Raw genomic sequence first — 25,693 nt, forward strand, 5'->3', positions numbered from 1 at the left:
TGGAGCTCCCCTCACTGTGACAGAGCGGCAGGGAGCCAGGGGCACTATATGGAACGGAGCTCACTAGATTACAGCGGCAGGGGGTCAGGGGGGCTGTGTGGGGCTGAGCTCACTGGGTCATGGAGCTGTATAGAGTGGTAGGGGATAAGGGGGAGGGGATCATGCTATTTTTCCCTCTGACAAGAGACGGTTGCCAGAGCTTGTACTTTTCTGCGGCAGCAATGCTCAGAGTTGCTTTCTATGTTATTTTTGGATTAACTCTTTTTTTTTTAATCTTGCAAAATTTTTGGCCTCTGCAACATCCTGTGGCAATGAGTTCTACTGGCTAATTACACATTGTGTAAAAAGACCTGTTTTGTATTGATTTTGAAGCAGAGGGGCCCATTATATCATCTCCTCTGAACTGTATATTACAGACATTGAGAATTTCATTCAGTTACTCGTGTATTGAGGCCAGCAACATATGTGTGGCTAAAACACCTTCCACAAGGGCATCCAGTCTTAATCTGAAGACTTAAAGATATGGCGAATTCACCACTTTCAGTGGCAGTCTGTTTCAGTGGTTAATCACCCTCTGTGTTAAAAGTTTGTGCCTAATTTCTAATTTGAATTAGTCTAACTTTAGCTTACAGCCATTGGTTCTTGTTACATCTGTTTCCACTAGATTAAAGACAACTTTACTACCTGGCATTTTCGCCCCATGATGCTCCTCATGATAATCATTCAATTATCTCTTGATCATCTTTTCGATAAGCTAAACAAGACAAACTTTTGAAGTCTCTCACTGTTAGGCATTTTTCCATCATTCAAATATTTCTTGTGGTTCTTCTCCGGACTCTTGCCAATGTTTTCACATCCTTTTAAAAATGTGGTCACCGGAACTGGACAGAGTAGTCTAGTATCAGTCTCACCAATGCTCAGTTCAGAGGTAAAATCACTTCCCTGCTCCTATTTGGGCGTGCCCTGTCTCATAACACAAGAGCAAGGGAACACTCCATGAAATTACTCTTCCATGAAAATACCCCCCGCCCTCACTCTGACAGCCTCTGTGCTGTTGAGGAAGGTTAAAGTCTTGGGGAAGGAGAACATCAAGCTGGAGTGTAGAGAAATGATCCCATAGTTAGGACCCTCCTTCCAGATGGTGTCAAGGTGTCCTCTTGTACTGAGGATGGGAATACTTCTCCGGTGGAGGGAATCCCAGTTATTAGAAAGAGCCAGGTAATAGTAATGGGGGATTCAATCATTGGAAATATTGATAGCGGGTTTTGTGATGACCGGGAGAACTGCATGAGGAATTGCCTGCTGGGTGCAAAGGTTGCAGACCTCTCAAAACATATAGATAGCTGTATGTGCAGTGCTAGGGAGAAACTGGTGATTGTGGTACATGTAGGTACCAGTGACATAGGAAAAGGTAGGAGAGAGGTCCTGGAGGCCAAATTTCAGTTGCTAGGTAAGAGATTAAAGTCCAGGACCTCCATGGTAGCATTCTCTGAAATGTTTCCAGTTCCACGCGCGGGCCAGTTAGACAGGCAGAACTTCAAGGTTTTAATGTGTGGACAAGACAATGGTGTTGGGAGGTGGGATTCAGGTTTCTTAGGAACTGGGGAGCCTTTGAGGAAAGGACGAGCCTATTCAGTAAGGATTGGCTCCACCTTAAACCAAAATTTAACCAGATTTCTGGCATGTAAAATTAAAAAGGTCGTAGGGGAGTTTTTCAACTAAGGGCTGGGAGAAAGCTGATGGAGCGGAGGAGCACATGGTTCAGACAGACACAGCCTTTAGGGGAAGATTTATTAAGGGGGATAATCTATATCCTAGTAAAGAGGAGGCAATAGAAGTTAAAAAAGTACAGGTAGAAACTGAAGAGAAGCAGCCAAATTTGGTGGAACAATGATAATCAATGCAACACAATAATACCAGGGTACAAAATACATAGGAATGACAGAGTAGGTTGTGCTGGTGCATTATATGTGAAAGAAAGCATGGAACCAAATATAGTAAACATTTTAAATGAATCGAACAGTTTCATGGAATCTCTATGGATAGAAATTCCATGCTTGAATAATAAGAGTATAGCAGTAGGGAATATACTACTGACCACCTGACCAGGATGGTGACAGTGACTGTGAAATACTCATGGAGATTACAAAGGCTACAAAAACAGAAAACCTAGTAATAATGGGGGATTTCAACTATACCCACGAACTGGGAACATGTCACCTCAGGATAGGATCTAGAGATAACATTTCTAGACACCATCAATGACTGCTTCTCGGAGCAGCTAGTCCTGGAACCTACAAAGGAAGAGGCAATTCTTCATTTAGTCCTGAGTGGAGCACAGGATCTGGTTTAAGAGACAGGGCCGCCCAGAGGGGGGGGCAAGAGGGGCAATTTGCCCCAGGCCCCGAGCCCCACGGGGGCCCCCACCAGAGTTTTTCGGGGCCCCTGGAGCGGGGTCCCTCACTCGCTCCGGGGGGCCTGGCAAACTCTTGTGCGGGGCCGGGCGCAGGAGCTTCTGCCGCTCCCGGTCTTCGCCAGCGGGTCCTTCCGCTCCGGGGCGGAAGGACCCCCCGCTGGCAAATTACCGCCGAAGACGGAGCGGGACCCGCCGCCGAAGTTCAGCCCGGTCTTCGGCGGTAATTCGGCCGCGGGGGGCCCTTCCGTTCCGGGACCCGCCGCCGAAGTGCCCTGAAGACCCGCGGCGGGGGCCCCCTCCGCCGAATTACCGCTGAAGACCGGGCTGCGCTTCGGCGGCGGGTCCCGCTTCGGCGGTAATTCGGCGGAGGGGGGCCCCCGCCGCGGGTCTTCGGGGCACTTCGGCAGCGGGTCCAGGAACTGAAGGGCTCCCCGCTGCCGAAGACCCCGGGCCCCCGGAATCCTCTGGGCAGCCCTCTTAAGAGATGAATATGCTTGAACTGCTTGGTAATAGTGACCATAATGTAATTAAATGTAACATCCTTGCAGGGAGGGAAATTCTGAAGAAATCCACCACAGTAGCATTTAAGGTAAAAAAGGGGAACTACACAAACTTGAGGAAGCTAGTTCAACGGAAGTTAAAAGGAACAGTCACAAGGGTGAAATCCTTTCAAGCTGCATGAAAACTATTTAAAAACACCATAATAGAGGCTCAAACCAAATGTGTATCTCAATTAAAAAACAAACACACAGTAAGAGGACCAAAAAAAATGCCACCATGGCTAAACAGCAGAGTGTTAGAGGCAAAAAGGCATCCCTGGAAAACTGGAAGTTAAGTCCTACTGAGGAAAATAGAAAAGAAAAAAGCTTTGGCAAGTCAAGGGTAAAAGTATAATTAGGCAGACAAAAAGAATGTGAAGAGCAACTAGCAAAAGACACATCAGAAAAAGGCAGGCTAATAAACAGGGACAAGTTTTTTAAGTGCTTGTACACAAATGCCAGAAGTCTAAATAATAAGATGGGTGAACTAGAGTGCCTTGTGATAAAGGAGGATATAGATATAATAGGCATCACAGAAACCTGGTGGACTGAGAGCAACCAATGGGACACAATCATTCCGGGGTACAAAATATATTGGAAGGACAGAACAGGTCGTACAGGGGGAGGAGTGGCACTATATGTGAAAGAAAGTGTAGATTCAAATGAAGTAAAAATCTTAAGTGAATCCACAGGTTCCATAGAGTCTCTATGGATAGAAATTTCATGCTCTAGTAAAAATATAACATTAGGGATCTATTATCGACCACCTGACCAGGACAGTAATAGTGATGATGAAATGCTAAGGGAAATTAGAGAGGCTATCAAAATTAAGAACACAATAATAGTGGGGATTTCAATTATCCCCATATTGACTGGGAACATTTCACTTCAGGACGAAATGCAGAGATAAAATTTCTCGATACTTTAAATGACTGCTTCATGGAGCAGCTGGTACGGGAACCCACAAGGGGAGAGGCAACTCTAGATTTAATCCTGAGTGGAGCGCAGGAGCTGGTCCAAGAGGTAACTATAGCAGGACCGCTTGGAAATAGTGACCATAATACAATAGCATTCAACATCCCTGTGGTGGGAAGAACACCTCAACTGCCCAACACTGTGGCATTTAATTTCAAAAGGGGGAACTATACAAAAATGAGGGGGTTAGTTAGACAAAAGTTAAAAGGTACAGTGACTAAAGTGAAATCCCTGCAAGTTGCATGGGCCCTTTTTAAAGACACCATAATAGAGGCCCAACTTCAATGTATACCCCAAAGTAAGAAAAACAGTAAAAGAACTAAAAAAGAGCCACCGTGGCTTAACAACCATGTAAAAGAAGCAGTGAGAGATAAAAAGACTTCCTTTAAAAAGTGGAAGTCAAATCCTCGTGAGCACAAACACTGCCAACTTAAGTGCAAGAGTGTAATAAGAAAAGCCAAAGAGGAGTTTGAAGAACGGCTAGCCAAAAACTCCAAAGGTAATAACAAAATGTTTTTTAAGTACATCAGAAGCAGGAAGCCTGCTAAACAACCAGTGGGGCCCCTTGATGATCAACATACAAAAGGAGCGCTTAAAGATGATAAAGTCATTGCGGAGAAACTAAATGGATTCTTTGCTTCAGTCTTCACGGCTGAGGATGTTAGGGAGATTCCCAAACCTGAGCTGGCTTTTGTAGGTGACAAATCTGAGGAACTGTCACAGATTGAAGTGTCACTAGAGGAGGTTTTGGAATTAATTGATAAACTCAACATTAACAAGTCACCGGGACCAGATGGCATTCACCCAAGAGTTCTGAAAGAACTCAAATGTGAAGTTGCGGAACTATTAACTAAGGTTTGTAACCTGTCCTTTAAATCGGCTTCGGTACCCAATGACTGGAAGTTAGCTAATGTAACACCAATATTTAAAAAGGGCTCTAGGGGTGATCCCGGCAATTACAGACCGGTAAGTCTAACGTTGGTACTCGGCAAATTAGTTGAAACAATAGTAAAGAATAAAATTGTCAGACACATAGCAAAGCATGTAGGGGGAGGAATAGCTCAGTGGTTTGAGCATTGGCCTGCTAAACCCAGGGTTGTGAGTTCAAGCCTTGAGGGGGCCACTTAGGAATCTGGGGCAAAAAATGGTCCTGTTAGTGAAGGCAGGGGGCTGGACTCAATGACCTTTCAAGGTCCCTTCCAGTTCTAGGAGATTGGTATATCTCCAATTATTACCTTTATTACATAAACTCTTGAGCAATAGTCAACATTCCTCTGTAAAGGGAAATCATGTCTTACTAATCTATTAGAGTTCTTTGAAGGGGTCAACAAACATGTGGACAAGGGGGATCCGGTGGACATAGTGTACTTAGATTTCCAGAAAGCCTTTGACAAGGTCCCTCACCAAAGGCTCTTACGTAAATTAAGCTGTCATGGGATAAAAGGGAAGGTCCTTTCATGGATTGAGAACTGGTTAAAGGACAGGGAACAAAGGGTAGGAATTAATGGTAAATTCTCAGAATGGAGAGAGGTAACTAGTGGTGTTCCCCAAGGGTCAGTCCTAGGACCAATCCTATTCAATTTATTCATAAATGATCTGGAGAAAGGGGTAAACAGTGAGGTGGCAAAGTTTGCAGATGATACTAAACTACTCAAGATAGTTAAGACCAAAGCAGATTGTGAAGAACTTCAAAAAGATCTCACAAAACTAAGTGATTGGGCAACAAAATGGCAAATGAAATTTAATGTGGATAAATGTAAAGTAATGCACATTGGAAAAAATAACCCCAACTATACATACAACATGATGGGGGCTAATTTAGCTACAACGAGTCAGGAAAAAGATCTTGGAGTCATCGTGGATAGTTCTCTAAAGATGTCCACGCAGTGTGCAGAGGCAGTCAAAAAAGCAAACAGGATGTTAGGAATCATTACAAAGGGGATAGAGAATAAGACTGAGAATATATTATTGCCCTTATATAAATCCATGGTATGCCCACATCTCGAATACTGTGTACAGATGTGGTCTCCTCACCTCAAAAAAGATATTCTAGCACTAGAAAAGGTTCAGAAAAGGGCAACTAAAATGATTAGGGGTTTAGAGAGGGTCCCATACGAGGAAAGATTAAAGAGGCTAGGACTCTTCAGCTTGGAAAAGAGAAGACTAAGGGGGGACATGATAGAGGTATATAAAATCATGAGTGATGTTGAGAAAGTGGATAAGGAAAAGTTATTTACTTATTCCCATAATACAAGAACTAGAGGGTCACCAAATGAAATTAATAGGCAGCAGGTTTAAAACAAATAAAAGGAAGTTCTTCTTCACGCAGCGCACAGTCAACTTGTGGAACTCCTTACCTGAGGAGGTTGTGAAGGCTAGGACTATAACAATGTTTAAAAGGGGACTGGATAAATTCATGGTGGCTAAGTCCATAAATGGCTATTAGCCAGGATGGGTAAGAATGGTGTCCCTAGCCTCTGTTCGTCAGAGGATGGAGATGGATGGCAGGAGAGAGATCACTTGATCATTGCCTGTTAGGTTCACTCCCTCTGGGGCACCTGGCATTGGCCACTGTCGGTAGACAGATACTGGGCTAGATGGACCTTTGGTCTGACCTGGTACGGCCTTTCTTATGTTCTTATGTAAAAACGATCAGCAATTTATTTTTTTACAGCACATCAGAAGCAGGAAACCTGCCTAACAATCAGTGGGGCCATTGGATGATTGAGGTGGTAGAAAAGCACTGAAGGAAGACAAGGCCATTGCAGAGACGCCAAGACGATTCTTTGCATCAGTCTTCACTGCAGAGGATGTGAGGGAGAGTCCCACACCTGAGCCATTCTCTTTAGGTGACAAATCGGAGGAACTGTCCCAGATTCAGGTGTCTATAGAGGAGGTTTGGGAACTTGTTGCCAGGGGATGTTGTGAAGACCAAAAGTATAAGAGGGTTCAAAAAAGAATTAGGTAAGTCCATGGAAGATTGCACTCTTGATAAATTGTATAGTGAGTTGCTTGACCACACTTTGGTTCATTATAAAATTTACTCCAGAGACCAAATAACCTGTCAGTCGGGTTTATTAACATGGCACAGGAAAAAGGTTCCGTATGGTTCCCGTGTCTGAGGAGCTGTCCTATGCAGCGAGGTTACTATCACTTATGCAGAAGGTTTGCGCTCCAAAGTTACTTCTAACGCCATAGTTTTATACCCTACACGCTTACCAGTAAAAGGTACCGTATGCGTCATTTGAAACTTGATTCAACCAATTAGCTTTGTATCTTGTTTCTCTGGTACCACGGTGGACTGCTTATCTTTGTTCTGAACCCAGCATGCACCACGGCACACTCTTATCTTTGTGCTGGGTACATGCCTTCCAGATACTAAGGGGCATGAAGACACTTCCTAGGCCTGTACCAATATAAATAGATTTGTGAGAGTAACTCCCTTTCTGTTGCTATAAGGAAACAACTGTATGTCCTGATACTGACAGTTTCCCTATCTGCTGAAGCCAAAGCTTACCTCAGCTAACGCTAGGTGTTATGGGATACTTAGCATATGTGAATAGGATTATAAGAAAGGTACAGGCTAATTCGTGCTATATAACTGCTATAATGACACTTAATATGTGTACTTAATGCTTAAAATATATAGACTAGAATCTCAGGAGGTCATCTAGGTCAACCCCCTGCTCAAAGCAGGACTAATCTCCAGACAGATTTTTGCCCCAGATCCCTCAATGGCCCCCTCAAGGATTGAACTCACAATGCTGGGTTTAGCAGGCCAGTGCTCAAACCACTGAGCGATCCCTCCCCTAGCTGTCATTTCAAAAAGGGATTGGGCAGTTCTACGACTCACGAGATTACCCAGCTTTGTCATAGTTCATGCTAACAAGTTTTGGAGGCGTTATTAAACCTCATGCTTCTTGCCTTAAACCAACCTCTACCTATGTGGGATTAGGAGGTGCCCTAAAGTGAGCAGAGAGATCATCCTATATCTGACTAGTGCCAGATTCCTTACACTTTCCTCTGGCGTATCCGGTACTGCCACTGCTGGAGACAGGATACATGGCCCATGGGGCTGATGCAGTCTGGCATTACTATGTGCTCTGTCTGGCGTCCCCTACTTGCCCCTTTCCCCTCAGGCTGTGCTCAGGGCAGGTAATTTTTAATGTTCTGCGGCAGCTGCCCCATTTCCCCACGCTCTGCTGTGCTAGGCAGGCCTAGGCCCAGGCCCACCCTGCTGCTGTGCTTTCCGGATGGCTGCCTACCTGAAAGTGGCTTCGGAGGCACCTGGCTGCCCGGAACGTTGTGCAGCTGCAGCAGCAGCGGAGCTGAACTTGGAAGCATTTGTTCTTGTTTATTTTCCAGTGCCTCTAGATGGAGGCAATAATGTTGCCTGTCTCTTGCCCCCGCTCCCCGTTCGCACGCTGCTCTGCGTCATGGCTGCATCTCTCCTGGTACCCGTGAGGGGACACTGCTAGCGACAGGCTATTTCTGACCTGCTTCCGAACAGCTCAGAGAACAGGAGTAAAACACGGTGCAGCCTGTCTGCAGCCGTCAGCATGGGACTACGCTGTCCATGCTGCAGAGAACAGGAGCAGGCCAGCAGCAAACACAGCTGCAGAATAGGGTATAGATAAGGTCTCGGTGCAACGGGGAGAAGGAAGCGCTGGAGATAGGGGCCACTCCCTCTTGTCATTTCCTTTTTTCTCCCTGGCCAAGTCTTTTTAGACAGCTGTGTTGGTACGAAGGGGACAGCCGGCGAGTCTGCGGCTACAGAGTCCCTTGCTTACCCGGCCTGTGTTGCTGCTGCTGCTGCTCCATTGGCTTGCAGGCAGGAACCAGGAGTGAAGTTCTCCCAGTGAGACCCAGAGAAAAAGCTCCCTGGTAACTGTTCTCCCCACCCCTTCCTGCTCGCTCTCGGAGTTGCCTTTTTCTTTTCCAAGGGCCCCCAACGAGTGCTCTGGGCCCAGGGCCAGCTGGTGTCTCGCTCTCCCCAGACTGCTGCGCTCACTGTGTGGGGCCACATTCTTCCAACTTCGGCTCCGCAGGGCCAGTTCTGCTCCTTGCCAGGGACCGAAACGGCAGCTTAACCCCCAGTGGCCAAACTCTGTGATTGTAACGGTGTCTTTGCACTGGCCTCCTGGGCTATTTCCTGCTCTAGGGAGGAGATGCAGTGAGGCTAGGAGGCCCCGTGGCTGACAAACCTTTGCAGCATTTCAGTTCACAGCTGGGCAGGAAGCAAAGCTGATGCCACCAGAGCCAGAGTGTAGAGATGTTCGGCTGTCAGAGGGACGGGTCACATCTAGATGCTTGGAGAGTTCGGTCTGACGGGTAGCTGGGGGAGGGGCCCGGCTCTTGTCCCCATTTGGTGGGGAAAGGGGAGGATCCTCCTTGTTCAGTTGCGGGAGGGATAACTTTGTTTGGTGGGTTTGGGGAAGCATCAGCCTCCCACCCTGGTTCACTGGGCCCTGAGGGTCACTGTCCTACACCTACCAGCGCCATCTCTTATTCGCTCTCCCATCACCCCCATCTTTGCCACCATTTGGCTGACCTTCAGTCTTGACGAGACATAGTCTGACTTTCCTCCACCCCCTCCTCACCTCTTACCCCGTCTCCCCTGCCAATGACTCTGAGCACACCTGCCTACGGTCAGTCCCCTCCAGCTGTCTCCTCAGCCCCGTCCATCCCTGCTGCTGACTCCCCTTTCTTCTCTTCCCCCTTGCTCAGTCATGCTCCCCCACTCTCTTCCTCTGACTCCTTTCCCCAAAAGACCAAGCCAGCTCTAGTGTCCCCCATATGAGAAAAACTGCTTTTAAGGCAGCTGTCTCCAACTCCCGCCTCCCCTCCCTCCTCTCCGTCACTCTAAGCCAAGGGTGGGCAGCCTATGGCACGGGTGCCGAAGGCGGCACGCGAGCTGATTTTCAGTGGCACTCTCACTGCCCGGGTCCTGGCCACCGGTCCGGGGGGCTCTGCATTTTAATTTAATTTTAAATGAAGCTTCTTAAACATTTTAAAAACCTTATTTACTTTACTTACAACAATAGTTTAGTTATATATTATAGACTTATAGAAAGAGACCTTCTAAAAACGTTAAAATGTCTGACTGGCACGCGAAACCTTAAATCAGAGTGAATAAAGGAAGACTCGGCACAGCACTTCTGAAAGGTGCCGACCCCTGCTCTAAGCTCACAGAGGGAGCTATTGGCAACTGCTGCCTGATTGTACTCTCCTCTCCTTCAGCCCTGGATGGCCTCCCATCTGGCTCTGCTCTCCCTTCTGCCACCCTGGAACCAGCTGCCGATTTGTTCTCATTCTGATCGTTGCTAATATTTGCATTAGTGTTTGCATTGCGTGAAAAATGCCGACTTCTCCTTGAAAAACCAAACATCCAAAAACTGCAAAAGTGTTGGCCCAAACCGGAAACTTTCCATCTGGAAAGATCAAGACATTTTACGTAGACCGGTCTGAGCGAACCAAACGATTCCAACGCTCCCAAATCAAAATGGTGCATTTCGGCTGATGCTAAACCATGTCCTCCTGAACTGCCACAGAGCTTCATGGAAGCTGTACTTTGGGAGCCTCGTGCTCATTCTCTGCTCTGGGCCAACTCCCATGAGGCTCTGTGGCAGTTCAGGAGGACGTTGAGGCACCACAGACATGTGACTTCCATGATGTTCTGCAACATGTCCTCAGAATGATGGTACATCGAGGGAAATGGGATCCCAGCCCAGATAGCTGAATGGGAGCAGGAGGCATCCAAACGACACTGCCCATGTCAATGCAGGCGGACACACTTCATTGTCAAATTGCCTTGAAATAAAATGTTTGAGCTCAGTTCAATAAACTGAAACATTTTGATTCAAGTTGTCCTGATTTAAAATTTAATATTTTGTTTAGATTTTCCCAGACTTTTGGTTTTCAGTCAAAGACTCTCAATTTTTTGAGTTTTCAACAAGTTCCATGTTCCAGCCAGCTCTACCAACCACTGTTTTTTCCCTAGAATGGCCAGTATAGTCTCATTTTGGGATCGAATTCTGCACTTTCCTGAAGACATCCTTGGAAACCTGTTCATTTCCGTTTCGGCAGGTTTAGTTAACATGATGATAAAAAATGCAAGAAGCAGAGACGGTGCTGTCCACCCTGGGGCTCTCCCGAGCGCTACCACTGCTTCAGCTGAACTGATGATAGCACTTTCCGAAAATCCCCGGTGCAGACAGTCACATAATAGCTCCTTTTCTAGTGTGACGTCATAACCTCCATTCCCTTCTCCGTTGCTTTCACTGACAGAGAAGTGAGCAGTTTTCTCCGTAGGTTAATTTCGGAAACATTTCACTATCCTGCCTGTTGACAGGGTTGCCTGAACCTCCCCCGTCCCGCCTCTTTCCCCCTGAGACCCCACCCCTTCCCCGCCTCTTCCTCCTGAGGCCTTGCCTCTGCCCCACTTCTTTCCCCAAGGCACTGCCCCCATTTGCTTCTTTTTTTCCCCTCCTCCAATCACTTGCTGCTTTTCCACCCTGAACCTGGGTCAGGAGAGACTCACCTGCAGAGCCGGGGCTGGGAGCTGCAACCGCCCGACGCAGGTAGGAGGCAGCCCTGGCTGAGTAGGGGCTGGCGTGGGTGATGATCCGGCGCCTCCCCTGCCTGCAGTAGCTGGACTTTGGGTGTCTGGTCAGTAGTACTGACCGGAAACTGTCAGGTCCCCTTTTCGACTGGACTTTCTAGGCACCTGGCCACTTTACCTGTTGAAGGAGCCAATGTCCAGATTTACCTACGTATGGATGTTTGTTGTGCTAGGTGGCTTTGTTTGGCAGATATAGGGTGACAGAAAAATGCAAATGAGTAAAAATATTGCAAAGGAGCTGTTTTAACGTAAAAATTGCAAGAGTCTAGAGCCAGATTCACAAAGGTGTTTAGGCACCAAAAGAGGCAGATAGGTGCCTAGTGGGATTTTCAAAAGCACCTAACTCCCATTGACTTTCCCTGGCCTGTTTGCTACTCAGCTGTCTGTTGTGTCTTATTCTGAAATTGTAGCCGCTGGGAGGCAGGGACTGATGTTTACTACACATTTGGATAGTGCCTCATTCAATGAAATGACTGAGGCCGTAGAGCACGACACCAATATTAATAACAGCATGTTTAGTAATAGCAAATCTCCATAATGGATTGTCAGTGCAGTTCCACGGGGATTGTAACGGAGGAGCTGCAATGGAGGTAGAGCTCGTGCCGTTTTGTCACAGTGTCTAATTTAACTTCTCCGACGTAGAGTATGGCTAACTGGCATAGTTTAAAAACTCTAGAGTGGCAGAACTTTTATCATCACTTTGATCACAGAGCTACTCTGGTAGGAGATTCCTGGTTTGCTTTGCGTACTTATGACTGCAGTTTTCTTTGCAGAGCATGTGTCAAAGCTACGATTGATTGCGTGGTGGTTGGTTTTGCTTGCTAGGCTCATTATTTATTAGTGAATTCAGTACAATGTTGGGGAAATGTTATTGAAATGTTGAGTTTTGACATTAAAACCAATTAAGTAGTGAAGTATAAGAACAAACTAGCTGTAGCAATGCTGGGTAATTTGTACTGAGTTCCTGGCTTATTTAGTGTTAGTTTTACTATGAATTTGTTTAGAAATGTCTATTATAGAATAATTTGGGCACTATTATCAATTGTGTTTATGACGGTAGTACCGATGGGCGACCTCAGAATGGGGTCCCATTGTGCCATCATCCTTTTCACCCGCATGGCAAATCCCACATGGGGACATAGTATCCTTGCAGATCAAGCACCCCCCGATCAATCTCTGTGCTGTACAAATACAGAGCAGTAAACGGCCTCTGCCCTGAAGAGCCTCCAGTCTAAATAGACCAGACAGACCCAGGGCAGGGAAAGGGGTAGAACACACCAGCAGAGGGATGGTAGCAAATGGCATTGTAGTTCCATGATTTTTTTTGTGGGGGGTGTTACTTAGGCTAGGTCTACCCTTGGGGGTGGAGTCGACCTACGATACGCAACTTAGCTACACGAATAGTGTAGCTGGAGTCGGTGTATCTTAGGTCGATTTACCTGGCCGTGAGGACGGCGGCGAGTCGACTGCTGCCGCTTCCCCGTCGACTCCGCTTCCGCCTCTCGCCGCAGTGGAGTTCCGGAGTCGACGGCAGAGCGATTGGGGATCGATTTTATCGCATCTACACTAGACACGATAAATCAATCCCTGATAGATCGATCACTACCCGCCAATCCGGCAGGTAGTGTAGACATCCCCTTAGGAAGAGAACATTTCCCCCAGTCCCGTACAGTTAACTTTGTGATTCCCCAGCTGTAAGGCAGAAGCAGAAACCATTTCTTTATGCAAGAGAAGCATATTGCATCCAAGTCAGGTCTACCTCTGGCTCCATGAAAATCTCCCTCTCTAGGATGCTGACATCTGTTTATGGACCATGGCCTGCAAATGCACACAAGCTGCACGCCCAGCACTACAGCCGTTACCCCTGGCCATGGCATACTCCTCTTAACTCAGCCAGCCAGGTAAGGGCAGCGCCAGGTCTCTGCTAACAGAAAGTGCAAAGCGTATGGGACACAGCGACACAGGATGGCAGACTAATGGTGAGATCCAAGGCCCAGCACCGCCAGGCAGTGCGATCCGCTCTTCACCCCCCTTTCAAGGCCTGACGGGGAGCCATGCTGTGGAGAGCCGGGGGCTCTCCGGGCTCTCCCCGTACCATTGAGTTCCTGGTGAAACACGGCAAGACAGTCTGAGGTTCTCTGGCTGGAGCCTTAGTGATGGAGCTTGTCCCCTCCCCTGCACGCTTGCTCACGGGGAGCCATCCAAACCCAAAGCTTGTGAGATGGGGAGGAAAGAGTGAAACGGAGCTGAAAGCGCAGGGAAGCCTCCATTTCTACGCATCTCTTGGAACCTGCACACGCCCAGTAGGATCTTTCCGGACCATTTAGCTTTAATAACGTTCACTTCCTGGCTTGTCCCATGGCGTTTCCCTGGTTACTCACAGGCATCTGACCTAACGGGTTCTGCTACTTCTGGCAAAGTCCTAAAGGTGACATTATCCAACACAAGTTCCATAGACTCGCTTTCATGGTAATAAATATTCAGTGTTGCCAACTCTTGTGATTTTGTCCTGAGTCTCATGGTAATTATTGTTTCCTTAAAGCCCCAGCTCCTGGAGTCAAGTGGGATACGCAATGATTTCAGCCTTCAGTCTTAGAGAAAAAGTTAGTTTCCAGCCCTCCTGGATGTGACGAAAGCGTCAAAATGTGACTCCGGCGCCCCCTAAAGGCTCAAAAAGGCAAATGAAAAGAACACCACGGCTATTATTTGCACATACTCTCCATGATTTTAAAGCCACTCTCGGGATTTTTGGTAGACCTAAGTCATGATTTTTGAACATTTGGGGTTGGCAATATAAGTGCCTCCTACAGGTCTGTGTGACATGGTTCCTCAGACTCCCTGCGGGCACAGAGTTTGCAGGATCTCAGCTGTAGTGACGAAGGGCTAACAAAGTTCGTGTTACGGTGACACATCTAACAGTCAGAACTTCCCAGGGAATAATTAGGAACTCTCAACTATTCGAAAAGCAGAGTACTCCACACAGAAGGAAAGGGGGAGAATGAATTCGCTCCCCTGGCTTGCTTAAGCTGTATTTAACCTGTGTGATGTCTAGGCCTGAAGAAAGTAGAGGAGTAACTGGAGCGAGGCCAGCTGGAAGCAGAGAACTGGGCAGAATTACTCATTGCTTACTGTCCCTACGTGCAGTTTTGTTGTCTTTTAATTTGTTTTGTGGTGAATGACTCATGATTTACTCTCACGATAGCGAAACGAAAACCTCGTGAATAAATCGTTTACCAAGAGCTGGCTTAGATGTTTCCGGCTTCTACAAACGAAATGGAAAGACGGCAAAAAGCAAACGTACTCGCTGCCCTGGCAAAGCGCTTGTGGGGGACCAGCAGGCTGAGTGAGAGGGTGGAGACGCGTAATGGAGACTCTCTTTTCCACCATTCATGGTCTGTGTCTACAGGGTCATCACGAGTGGCACTAACTGGCCCCTTTTGTGGCAGCCTGAGCTTAGGCCAAGCACTGACAAGGGGGTGGAGAGTTAAATACCCTCCCTGTGGAGTTACTTCCTCCAGATGCATGGTCTGGGAAGGTGGGAAGAAACATCTGCTGCTCGGTGGGTGAAGGGGTCAGATGAGGAGGGGGAGCCCCTGGCCACCCACTACTTGGGCCAAGGTTCTCTTGGCTGATCTGCCCAGTCTCCTCGATCTCCCTCCCTCTGGGGCCCATCTTCCCTTCTAGGGTTCTGCTCCCCACTCTGCTGCTTCCAGTGGGGCTGGAGCCAGGTTCCCCTGCCCCCCTTCCCCTGGCTGCTGCTCCTGCCCGTCACCCCAGGACACCCCCTGGCAGTTCGCCTGCTCCCCTGCACACGCTGCGGCTGCTGCTCCTCCCACGGGGCGCCCCTCAGCAGTTCTCCAGCCCAGGGCGCTCCCCAGGCCTTCAGGTGCGTCTGCCGCCCCTGCGCTGAACTGGGCTCCAGGGCTCCCACAGGGGGACCAGGCCCAGGGTGGAGATGGCCAGCCGAGGCCAGCGCTCGGGCTGCTGGTGCACTGAGGCCCCCCCGGGCTGGGCAGGAGCCAAGCCGGGGAAGGCGGGGGAGGCTGGCGGCCCGGCAGTCCCCGCAGGCTGGGCTGGGCGGACGGTGGCCCAGGCAGCCTCCATGCAACCTCCGTCAGTACCACCCCGCCAGGCTCTCCTGTGGCAGTGCAGCCTCGGCAGGCCCTGGCTGCGGGCCCTTCCCAGGCAGTGCAGGAGCTCCCCGCCGTGCCTGGCTGCTGGCTCTGCGCTGCCCGGTGAGCTCCCTGCTGGCCCGTGGGCGCCACTGGAAACCACCGGCCACTAGAGGGTGCAGCCGGGCAGCATTTTCCCAGGCCCCACTGCCTTCCCGCAGGTGCACGTGTGCTAGGGCCTGGGTGACCTGCAGCCTGCAGGGGAGCGGCGGGCGCGGCGCCTGGCTGGGGGGCAGGGGGCGAGTGGCCTGCAGGGGGGCGGCGGGCGCGGCGCCTGGCTGGGGGGCAGGGGGCGAGTGGCCTGCAGGGGAGCGGCGGGCGCGGCGCCTGGCTGGGGGGCAGGGGGCGAGTGGCCTGCAGGGGAGCGGCGGGCGCGGCGCCGAGCTGGGGGCCAGTGGGCGAGTGTCCTGCAGGGGGGAGGCGGGCGCGGCGCCTGGCTGGACGCCAGGGGGCGCGTGGCCTGCAGGGGGGCGGCGGGCGCGGCGCCTGGCTGGGGGGCAGGGGGCGAGTGGCCTGCAGGGGGGCGGCGGGCGCGGCGCCTGGCTGGGGGGCAGGGGGCGAGTGGGCTGCAGGGGAGCGGCGGGCGCGGCGCCTGGCTGGGGGGCAGGGGGCGAGTGGGCTGCAGGGGAGCGGCGGGCGCGGCGCCTGGCTGGGGGGCAGGGGGCGAGTGGCCTGCAGGGGAGCGGCGGGCGCGGCGCCTGGCTGGGGGGCAGGGGGCGAGTGGCCTGCAGGGGAGCGGCGGGCGCGGCGCCTGGCTGGGGGGCAGGGGGCGAGTGGCCTGCAGGGGAGCGGCGGGCGCGGCGCCTGGCTGGGGGGCAGGGATGAGTTGCCGTCAGGGGCGCGGCGGGCGCGGCGCGTGGCTGGGGGGCAGGGGGCGAGTGGCCTGCAGGGGAGCGGCGGGCGCGGCACCTGGCTGGGGGGCAGGGATGAGTGGCCTGCAGGGGAGCGGCGGGCGCGGCACTTGGCTGGGGGGCAGGGGGCGAGTGGCCTGCAGGGGAGCGGCGGGCGCGGCGCCTGGCTGGGGGGCAGGGGGCGAGTGGCCTGCAGGGGAGCGGCGGGCGCGGCACCTGGCTGGGGGGCAGGGGGCGAGTGGCCTGCAGGGGAGCGGCGGGCGCGGCGCCTGGCTGGGGGGCAGGGGGCGAGTGGCCTGCAGGGGGGCGGCGGGGGCGGCGCCTGGCTGGGGGGCAGGGGGCGAGTGGCCTGCAGGGGGGCGGCGGGCGCGCGGCGCCTGGCTGGGGGGCAGGGGGCGAGTGGCCTGCAGGGGCGCGGCGGGTGCGGCGCCTGGCTGGGGGGCAGGGGTCGAGTGGCCTGCAGGGGGGCGGCGGGCGCGGCGCCTGGCTGGGGGGCAGGGGTCGAGTGGCCTGCAGGGGGGCGGCGGGCGCGGCGCCTGGCTGAGGGGCAGGGGTTCGAGTGGCCTGCAGGGGGGCGGCGGGCGCGGCGCCTGGCTGGGGGGCAGGGGGCGAGTGGCCTGCAGGGGAGCGGCGGCGGGGCGGCGCCTGGCTGGGGGGCAGGAGGCGAGTGGCCTGCAGGGGGGCGGCGGGCGCGGCGCCTGGCTGGGGGGCAGGAGGCGAGTGGCCTGCAGGGGGGCGGCGGGCGCGGCGCCTGGCTGGGGGGCAGGGGCGAGTGGCCTGCAGGGGGCGGCGGGCGCGGCGCCTGGCTGGGGGGCAGGGGGCGAGTGGCCTGCAGGGGGGGCGGCGGGCGCGGCGCCTGGCTGGGGGGCAGGGGGCGAGTGGCCTGCAGGGGGGCGGCGGGGCGCGGCGCCTGGCTGGGGGGCAGGGGGCGAGTGGCCTGCAGGGGGGCGGCGGGCGCGGCGCCTGGCTGGGGGGCGGGGGTCGTGTGGCCTGCAGGGGCGCGGCGGGCGCGGCGCCTGGCTGGGGGGCTGGGGGCGAGTGGCCTGCAGGGGGGCGGCGGGCGCGGCGCCTGGCTGGGGGGCTGGGGGCGAGTGGCCTGCAGGGGGGCGGCGGGCGCGGCGCCTGGCTGGGGGGCAGGGGGCGAGTGGCCTGCAGGGGGGCGGCGGGGGCGGCGCCTGGCTGGGGGGCAGGAGGCGAGTGACCTGCTGCCTGCCCGGGCAAGGTTCGTGCCACAGGCGAAGCTAAGCCCCATGTGTTTTATCTGTGCTGAGGGCGTAGGGCTCAGGCAGGGCCCAGGGCGCTCATGCCTTGGAGGCGAAGGCCAGGGGTAGGGAGCAGATTATGATGAAACGTCCCAGCAAAGCCCTTGTCTCCTGTTGGCGTTTTGAGGCCTGTGGCTCTCACATCTCGGCTGTTTCTCAGCAAAGGAAGTTGCACTTTACCCAGCTACATTCCCACCATAGTACCTGTGGGAGGTTAGTCCTCACCCCCGGATGGGAGCAAACAAGAATTGGTGTAGGGTGGCTGCTGCAATCTCATCCCAGCAGTGGTTGCATGTCAGTGGTGGGTGAAGGAGCCCCGACAGCCTGGGAATCCTGCTGGGTGAAAGGTGATCACTTGAATTCGATGTACGGTACAAGTGATGCCTGTCAGAGCTCAATAGGAGCCACCCCCGATGGCTGCCTATTAGCTGGGGAATGATGCCCTGACTCCATTTGTCATCCCTGTCCACTCCTAATCCACTGGCAGGTCACTGTGTAGGGCAACGCTGGCTCTGGTCTCCCACGGTCAGGTGAGGATTTTCCTAGCTGCTTTTTTGCTCAGACATCTTTTCAGTTCCTGAGAGCTTGTTATTTACCACTCCCCCAATTGTTGTGTCATCTACAAACGTTATCAGTGATCACTTCATGTTTTCTTCCAGGGCATTGATAAAAATGTTAAACAGCGCAGGGCCAAGAACCGATCCCTGCGAGACCCCCCTAGACTGGATGATGATTGCCAGTTTACAGTTACATCTTGAGATTTATCAGTTAGCCAGTTTTTAATCCATTTAATGTGTTAATTTTATATCATTCTAATCTATTAATCAAGGTGTCAAGTGTCATGTGGGACCAAGTCAAATGCCTTACCGAAGTCTGTGTATTACATCAACACTATTACCTTTATAAACCAATGTTGTAATCTTACCAAAAAAAGATATAAGGTTAGTTTGACAGGATCTGGTTTCCATAATCCCATGTTCATTGGCATTCATTATATTCTGCTCTTTGAATTGTTAATATTATTTGAGTCCCATACCAGCTGCTCCATTAGTTTGTCCAGGATCGGTGTCAGGCTGACAGGCCTGTAATTACCTGGATCCTCCCATTTCCCCTTTTAAAATATTTGCACAACTTTAGCTTTCTTCCAGTCTTCTGGAACCTACTTAGTGTTCCCAGACTTATAGAAAATCCACTTTCACAGTCCAGAGGACTCCTTGGCCAGCTCTTTAAAAATTCTTGGATATAAATTTTCTGGACCTACTCATTTAAAAATTTAAAAACCTCTATTTTTGTAACTCCTGTTTAACATCCTCCTGAGTTGCTGCTGGAAAGGAAAGTGTATCACTGTGGAGAGGTCTGTGGATTGTCCAGGGCAGGGATCTGGGCAGTGTAAAGTGTGCCTGTGTTTGGATTGATCTTCCCAGTGACTCATATATTGGTGTTTAAGGTGTGGTCTAATGTTACGAGTTAATATCCCGAGCTATCTGCAGTGCACAACGACAAGTTTTATTGATCCTGCAAAATCCAGGACCTGTTCTACATATTGCTGAGTACCATCTACTGGCACCTTAGCTGTCAACTAGCTTTCACAGCTCCAACATTTATAAGCTTCTCTCTGTATGTCCAACAGCTTCTATTTGTATGTGTGTGTGTCTGTCTGTCTGTCTGCACGCACACGCATGTGGGTTCGTACATCTAGATGTTTCTCCCTTTCAGTGTGTGGAGTATGTTTGCTTGTGTATGTCCTGTGTTTTCTTTCTTTGTGTGTGTGTATGGTTGTATCTAGCCGAGGAATGGTGGATTTAAGCCTGGGACTCAGGTGATCTGGACACAGTTGGTAGTTCTACCACAGATTTCCCATGTGACCTTGGGTGAGTTACACGGAGTCCAGTTTTCAAGTGCTCAGCATCTATCACTGGAGCCAAGTTTTCAGAACAGCTCAGCACCCAGCATGCTCAGGTCTTCTGAAAATCTGGCCATTTACTTCAGGCACTAAATGGGCAGTGAGCTCTTCTGTACAACTGGCCATGATAGTGGGTGCTGAGCTTATTGCAAACTATGGTCCTTAATCTCTCTGGGCCTCAGTTCCCCATCCGTACAATGGGGACAATAGCACTTCCCTACTCACAGGGTGTTGTGAGGACAAGTTCAGTAATGTCTGATGGGTGCTCAGAGTGACGGGGGCCATAACGTTACCTAGATTGATACACGGCCGCTGAGCGGGTGCACCTCTAACAGCTTCTCTCTCTCAATATCCACAGTCTTTCAGGCCAGATGGGACTATTAGTCCATCTAGCCTGAGCTCAACAGCCATAGAATTTCACCCTGTTGCCTCTGTATTGAGCCCGATTACTTGTGTGTGGCTAAAGCATCTTCATGAAAGAGACGGAGAATCCGCCACTGCCCCTGGTGGATAGTTCCAGTGGTTAATCACCCGCACTGCTAAACACGTGTGCCTTCTTTCTGATTTGAATTTGTTGGGTTTTAACTTCCAGCCATTGGTTCTTGTTCTGCCTTGCTCTGCTAGATAAAAGAGCCTGGTATTTATGCACCATGATCAAGTCACCTCTTGCTCTTCTGTACATTTATTTTCGCACTGTCTTTGTGTTTTTTAGAGAGGACACTTTGAATGGTTTATAAGAAGAAAGCAAGATGGACGGAAGTCAGCCCCACACCGAGACTCCCACGGCTCCCAAGAGGATCTCTCTGCTTTCCTCTCCCATGCGGGCAGTCGTCCGTCTGCGACGAAAAGTCCAGTTCCTGAAGAAAAGTCGCCTACATCTGAACCTTCCCAGAGAACAATCTCCAGAGCTGGTCCAAACTAGGCTTCTTCAAAGGCAGATTTCCTTGAGCCGAACAAACCTGTATAACCCTTCCATGTCCCTCTTTAATCAAGCCACTTTTGACAATTCTCAGTACTTCACCTTTGACACTTCTGTGGACCAGCCAATGGTGAATAAATACAAACGGAAGAAGACCCGCAGGAAGTCCAGGGTGGTGTTGTATCCAGAAAGCTCCAAAAAGTACCTTCCAACAGAGCAAAAGAGTAAAGCAAAGCGCTGCCTTCTCTTGCTCATTGGCATCATCTGCTTCCAAATACTAAATGCTATTGAGAATCTGGATGACAACCTTCAGAAGTATGACCTAGATGGGCTGGAGAAAACCTTGCACCGGGAAGTATTTGGGCAGAAGGTGGCTGTGGACAGAATTATGGAATTGTTGAAAGACTACCTGGCCACCCACATACACAACAAGCCATTAGTGATCTCCTTCAATGGCCCACCTGGGGTCGGAAAGAGCCATGTTGGATGGCTGCTGGCTAAACACTTCCGTTCAGTCATGGACAATGACTTTGTGCTTCAGTACTTTGTGATGCACCACTGTCCAAACAAGGAGGCTACTCCTGCTTGCCAATCGGATTTGTCTGAAAAGATTTCTGAGATGGTCACCAGAGCAGAGATAGAAGAGAAGATACCATTGTTTATTCTGGATGAGGTTGAGCTCATGTCTCCAGTCCTGTTGGATACGCTCAGCAGATTCTTCCAACCGAACCAGACCAACGAGTTCCTCAATGCCATCTACATTCTAATAAGCAACGTAGGGGGCAGTGAAATCACATCGTTTGCCCTCCAGAATGTTTCCAGTGACCTTCTGCACCAGCAAAGAAAAATAGAAGAACTGCTGTACATTATCCAGCCTATTCTGACCCACTTCCACCCTCTTTGGAAGTCTGCTGACATCATCCCATTTGGTCTGCTGGAGAAGAGTCATGTCATAAACTGCATCTTGGAGGAGATGATGCGGGAAGGGCTGTATCCCGATCAGAGCCATATTGAGAATTTAGCTAGCCAGCTCAGCTATTACACTACAGGAGGCAGGGAGTATGCCATAACTGGCTGCAAGCAGGTCGGAGCCAAAGTCAATCTGCTGTAGCAGCAACCATAAATAAGAGGCCAAATCCTGTTCTTGGCACTTTGCACTCAGTGGAGATAGCCTGGCTCTACGCTGGCATGACTGACAGCAGATTTTGGCCCAAGATGCATTTCTTCAAGGGGACAGATACGAAGCTGTCCCAGTGACCACGTTATAAGAGGGTTCCAGGAGGCAGGACAGCAGCTGTCACCTCTTCTAAGATGAGCTCTGTTCTCCTATTGATTTATCGGACTTGAGTCACTGAACTCCCACTGTCCTGCAAATAATCCCCTGTTGACTAAGGCCAGGAGCTCTCCCTGAGGATATGTCTGCAAAGCAATTTAAGGCCGGGTCTGAGCCCGGGCACAAGCCAAAGCCCCTTGTGTCCACACTGTAAATGTGCTAGCCTAGGGCTCCAGATCCAAGGACCTAGGACCCTGCAGGGCTGGAGGATCCGAGCCCTATTGCTTTCCTGTGTGTACGTGGCCCCAACCTGATTGGGGTCCGGAAGTCCTCTGGATGTATCCCAGAGTTCCCGGCGGCATCATTCCTGCCTGGCAGAGCGCGCTCCCTGTTCCTGCTCCTCTCACAGCAGCTGCTCCTGCGCCAGCTCCTCCTCGCTGCTGCGCGGAGTTTGCCTGGAGCAGGGAGCAGAGCTGACAGGTGGGAGGTGGCTCCTGGGGGTCATCCCTCCGCCGACCGTGCTGAGCCAAAAGCTCTGCCGCTCGCCCTCTGCGCAGCTTGGTCCTGCTCTGCTCTCTGTGCCTTGCTCCTGGCCCTCCCTGGGCACCTGGGCCGTGTGCACTGTCAGGGTGCTGAGTAGGCACCAGCCCCCAAACTTCCCCACAGCCTCCCAGGGATCCCTTATCCCTGCCTCCTGGGGTGAGGCAGGAGCCAGGGTAAGGGGATTGCTGGGAGGTGCTGAAGCATGCTTCACCCCAAGCCCTGGCCATGCACTTTACCGCTCTGCAGCCAGCAGCAGCCGGGCAGGGTGGGGGTGTGTGTGTGTTTTTCCTCTAAAACCAGCAAAGTGCATCCGACGAAGTGGGGATTCACCCACGAAAGCTCATGCTCCAAAACATCTGTTAGTCTATAAGGTGCCACAGGACTCATTGCTGCTTCTACAGATCCAGACTAACACGGCTGCCCCTCTGATACATGTTTTTCCTCTGATACCTTCATTTTAGGTCGAACTTCTGGGCACTGCAGTGTGGATGCCAGAGCCCTAGGTTTGAGCACGGGTCAGAAAATCCTTAACCTAGGGTTAAAATGCAACGTAGACACTCAAGCCCAGCGTTCCCTGACACAGGTCAGCTGACTCGAGCCCCACTAACCCGAGGCTTACATTGCTGTGTAGACAGCCTCCAGTCGTATTGCGTCCCTCATACACACGTACCTAGCAGTTCATTCATTGGTGATGAGTCAGCAAGTCTAGGAGATGAGACTAAATCCCCCAGTATATGTACACGGCAGAAGGGATTTAATGTGGGGGAGATGGGGAGACATTTGGGGTGACAGACTCATCAGCATGCTTAGCTTGGTCTCACTTTGTCTTCACATTCGGAATAGGCAATCTCTGCCTTTCCAGGGTCTGGCTGGACCGGCGATGAAGGGTAACTGGCTGAGGATCAGTCTAGCCAGGCTGGAGATGATGCTGGCAGGTAAGGGAAACATTTGGAATAGCGGGTGCAGACTGTGACTGTTACCCACCGACCCTTGGTGTCAGAATGATGCATTCTTGGGTTCTTTTTCTCCACGGCTGCTCTTGGATTCCCAGGCAACAGCAGTCTCCTGGAATACGTTCTACCATCTCTGGTTGCCTTAGAAGTTGTAGCCCTTTATACCTGAGGCAGACTGTGCCTTTGTCACTTCCAGGCTAGATTCCTGCAATGCACTTTTCTTGGGACTACCCTTGAAAACTACTCGGAAGCATCAGCTAGAGGAGAATGCAGCTGCCTGCTTGTTAAGGTTTTCCACATGTGGCCTTTGGTATAAATGCTGCTGCTTGTTTGTTTCTAAGTACGATTTACAGCACTGATTATCTAGAGAGCCCTTACATGGGAATTCACAGATGCAAGGTAATGTGCATTTTGAACTGTTCGTGCACATTGCTGGGTTCGAAAACGATGCCAGAACAGGCGCTGGGCATCATGGGAACAGCTCTGTGAAACCCGTACTCACTGGGCAGCCGCCATCAAAAACAAAAATATTAAGTTGCAGGAGGAACAGGAGAGGAAACAGCATTGAAAAATATGATAATGCCATTGTTCTGGAGCGCCAGTCACCTCTCTGCTGGTAAAGGTTGCAACCAGCTTCCATTATAAAGCCCTGTTCTAGCCCTGCTGTAACCCTAGCTTGGAAATCTGGTACATGCAAAGTTTCAACGAAATGTACACCTTGGCGTTCCAGGTTTTATAATATTTCCCCAATTAGAAATACTGTCTGTTGTCTAAGCTTTCTGCGTCTCTGTCTAGCTCAAAATCAGTTTGTTGTCTTCTCACTTCCTGTACCGTTAACTCTCCTTGAACATTCATGTGCAGTGGAAGAATTGATGAAAATAGCATGTAATTAAGCAAAGGTGTTGGTGACTTTTTTATAGGCCAATCCTGTTTGTATCGATTTCACTGGAATTATGTGAATAATGGATTTTTTTTTGTGGACATTCTGAAATATGTATCAAAATATGGTTTGGATCCTTTTTTTTTAAAATTTTCTAAGTAAATTCAAAAAGAAAAGTCATTTTGAATCAAACCCCCAAAATATTTCATTTGGAAAATGTCAAAACAAGATGCTTTCATTTTTCTTCCAGGGAGGGAGGGACTTTTCAACAAAACAGTTTAGTCAATTTGACACAAATTCACAAAATGTTTCAGTTGATGCAAATCTGCAGCTATCAGCAAAACAAACAAACAAACAAAAAAGTTTCCGACCAAAAGTTTTACCCAGCTGTACGTTTCAATGGAAGTTCTGGGTCTGATCCTGTCTCTTTGATTTCAACAAGAGGGATTTTTTCTCATTGGCTCCAGTGAATGAGCATGAGACATGGTGTGTGTCTGTTGTCCGGAAGCACCTTACAAAGAGGCTGGCTCTGGCTAAGGACTGACCGCAAGTGCTGCTTTTAGCTCAAGTGTTGGGGTTCACGAGGAGCTGGTCACCTCTCCATGGTGAAAGATGCATCCCAGCTGCCCTTCCAAGACTGATACTCACTCGCCGGCACTCGGAAATCACCATGCAGGGTTTGGAATTTTTAGGGCTCACTCTCTGGCAGCTGTTCTGAAAATCTGGAGCAAGCACAGTAGGAACTTTCTGAGACTCAGCCATAATAATAACTCCCTTTAAAGAAAAAAAGTCAGTGGTTCTTGTGTCTGTCTCCATCAGCCCTGACAGGACAACAAGCTATTGCCGCCTGTAGGAGGCATCCCCCCACCACACTGCTCCCTCTGCAACTTCACTCCATGTCTGTTTTGCCCCATGGCTTCCCCCTGCTGCCTCCCGATGCTCCCCCAGACCTCACCCCTACTGCCCACTACTACACCCCTATTGCCTCATCCCTCCCCCACACACAGTCCCAACCCCCAGCCGCCTCAGCCTTCCCTCCATCTGGTACCCGGCCCCCTTCCCTGCCCCCGCTACCCCACTCCACTGTCTCACTCCTTGAGAGAACCGCCTGCTACATTCGCCACCTCAGTGCCTGGCCCCGGCTACCCGTGGCCCATGCTTGGACTGCTACCCTGAGCCCACACAGCACTCTCAGACACACTGCTACCTTCTCACATTTCCTGGTTCATCCCCTCTGCAGCCCCGGCAGCCCCATCCCCCATCACTGCTCCCTCCAATTCCCTCATCTGCCACCGCTGCTTCTCCGCTGATCTCTCTGCTGCCTCAGTTTCCCCACTGCTCTGCTCCACCCACCACCGCCACCCTAGCCTGTGGCCTCAGCACGGT

The 25,693-nt window shown here is 51.1% G+C and overlaps 1 protein-coding gene across 4 annotated transcripts in view; it reads left to right on the forward strand.

The window, feature by feature from the left end:
- The window catches only part of TOR4A (torsin family 4 member A), a 43,965-nt gene extending 19,471 nt beyond the window's left edge, over positions 1 to 24,494 (forward strand). For 2 of the 4 annotated variants that reach the window (XM_044993152.1, XM_044993153.1), the window contains one exon: positions 20,452 to 24,494. In XM_044993152.1, the coding sequence (XP_044849087.1) occupies positions 20,489 to 21,769 (1,281 nt within the window). In that variant the 5' untranslated portion in view covers positions 20,452 to 20,488 and the 3' untranslated portion in view covers positions 21,770 to 24,494. Of the gene's footprint in view, positions 1 to 6,604; positions 6,788 to 6,859; positions 6,895 to 20,451 lie in introns of those variants that run through there. The other 2 variants (XM_044993154.1, XR_006574257.1) reach the window with 2 other exon arrangements.
- The last annotated feature ends 1,199 nt before the right edge of the window (positions 24,495 to 25,693 follow it).

This window comes from Mauremys mutica, chromosome 18 (assembly GCF_020497125.1).
Source record: "Mauremys mutica isolate MM-2020 ecotype Southern chromosome 18, ASM2049712v1, whole genome shotgun sequence".
Classification (NCBI taxonomy): Eukaryota; Metazoa; Chordata; order Testudines; family Geoemydidae; genus Mauremys; species Mauremys mutica.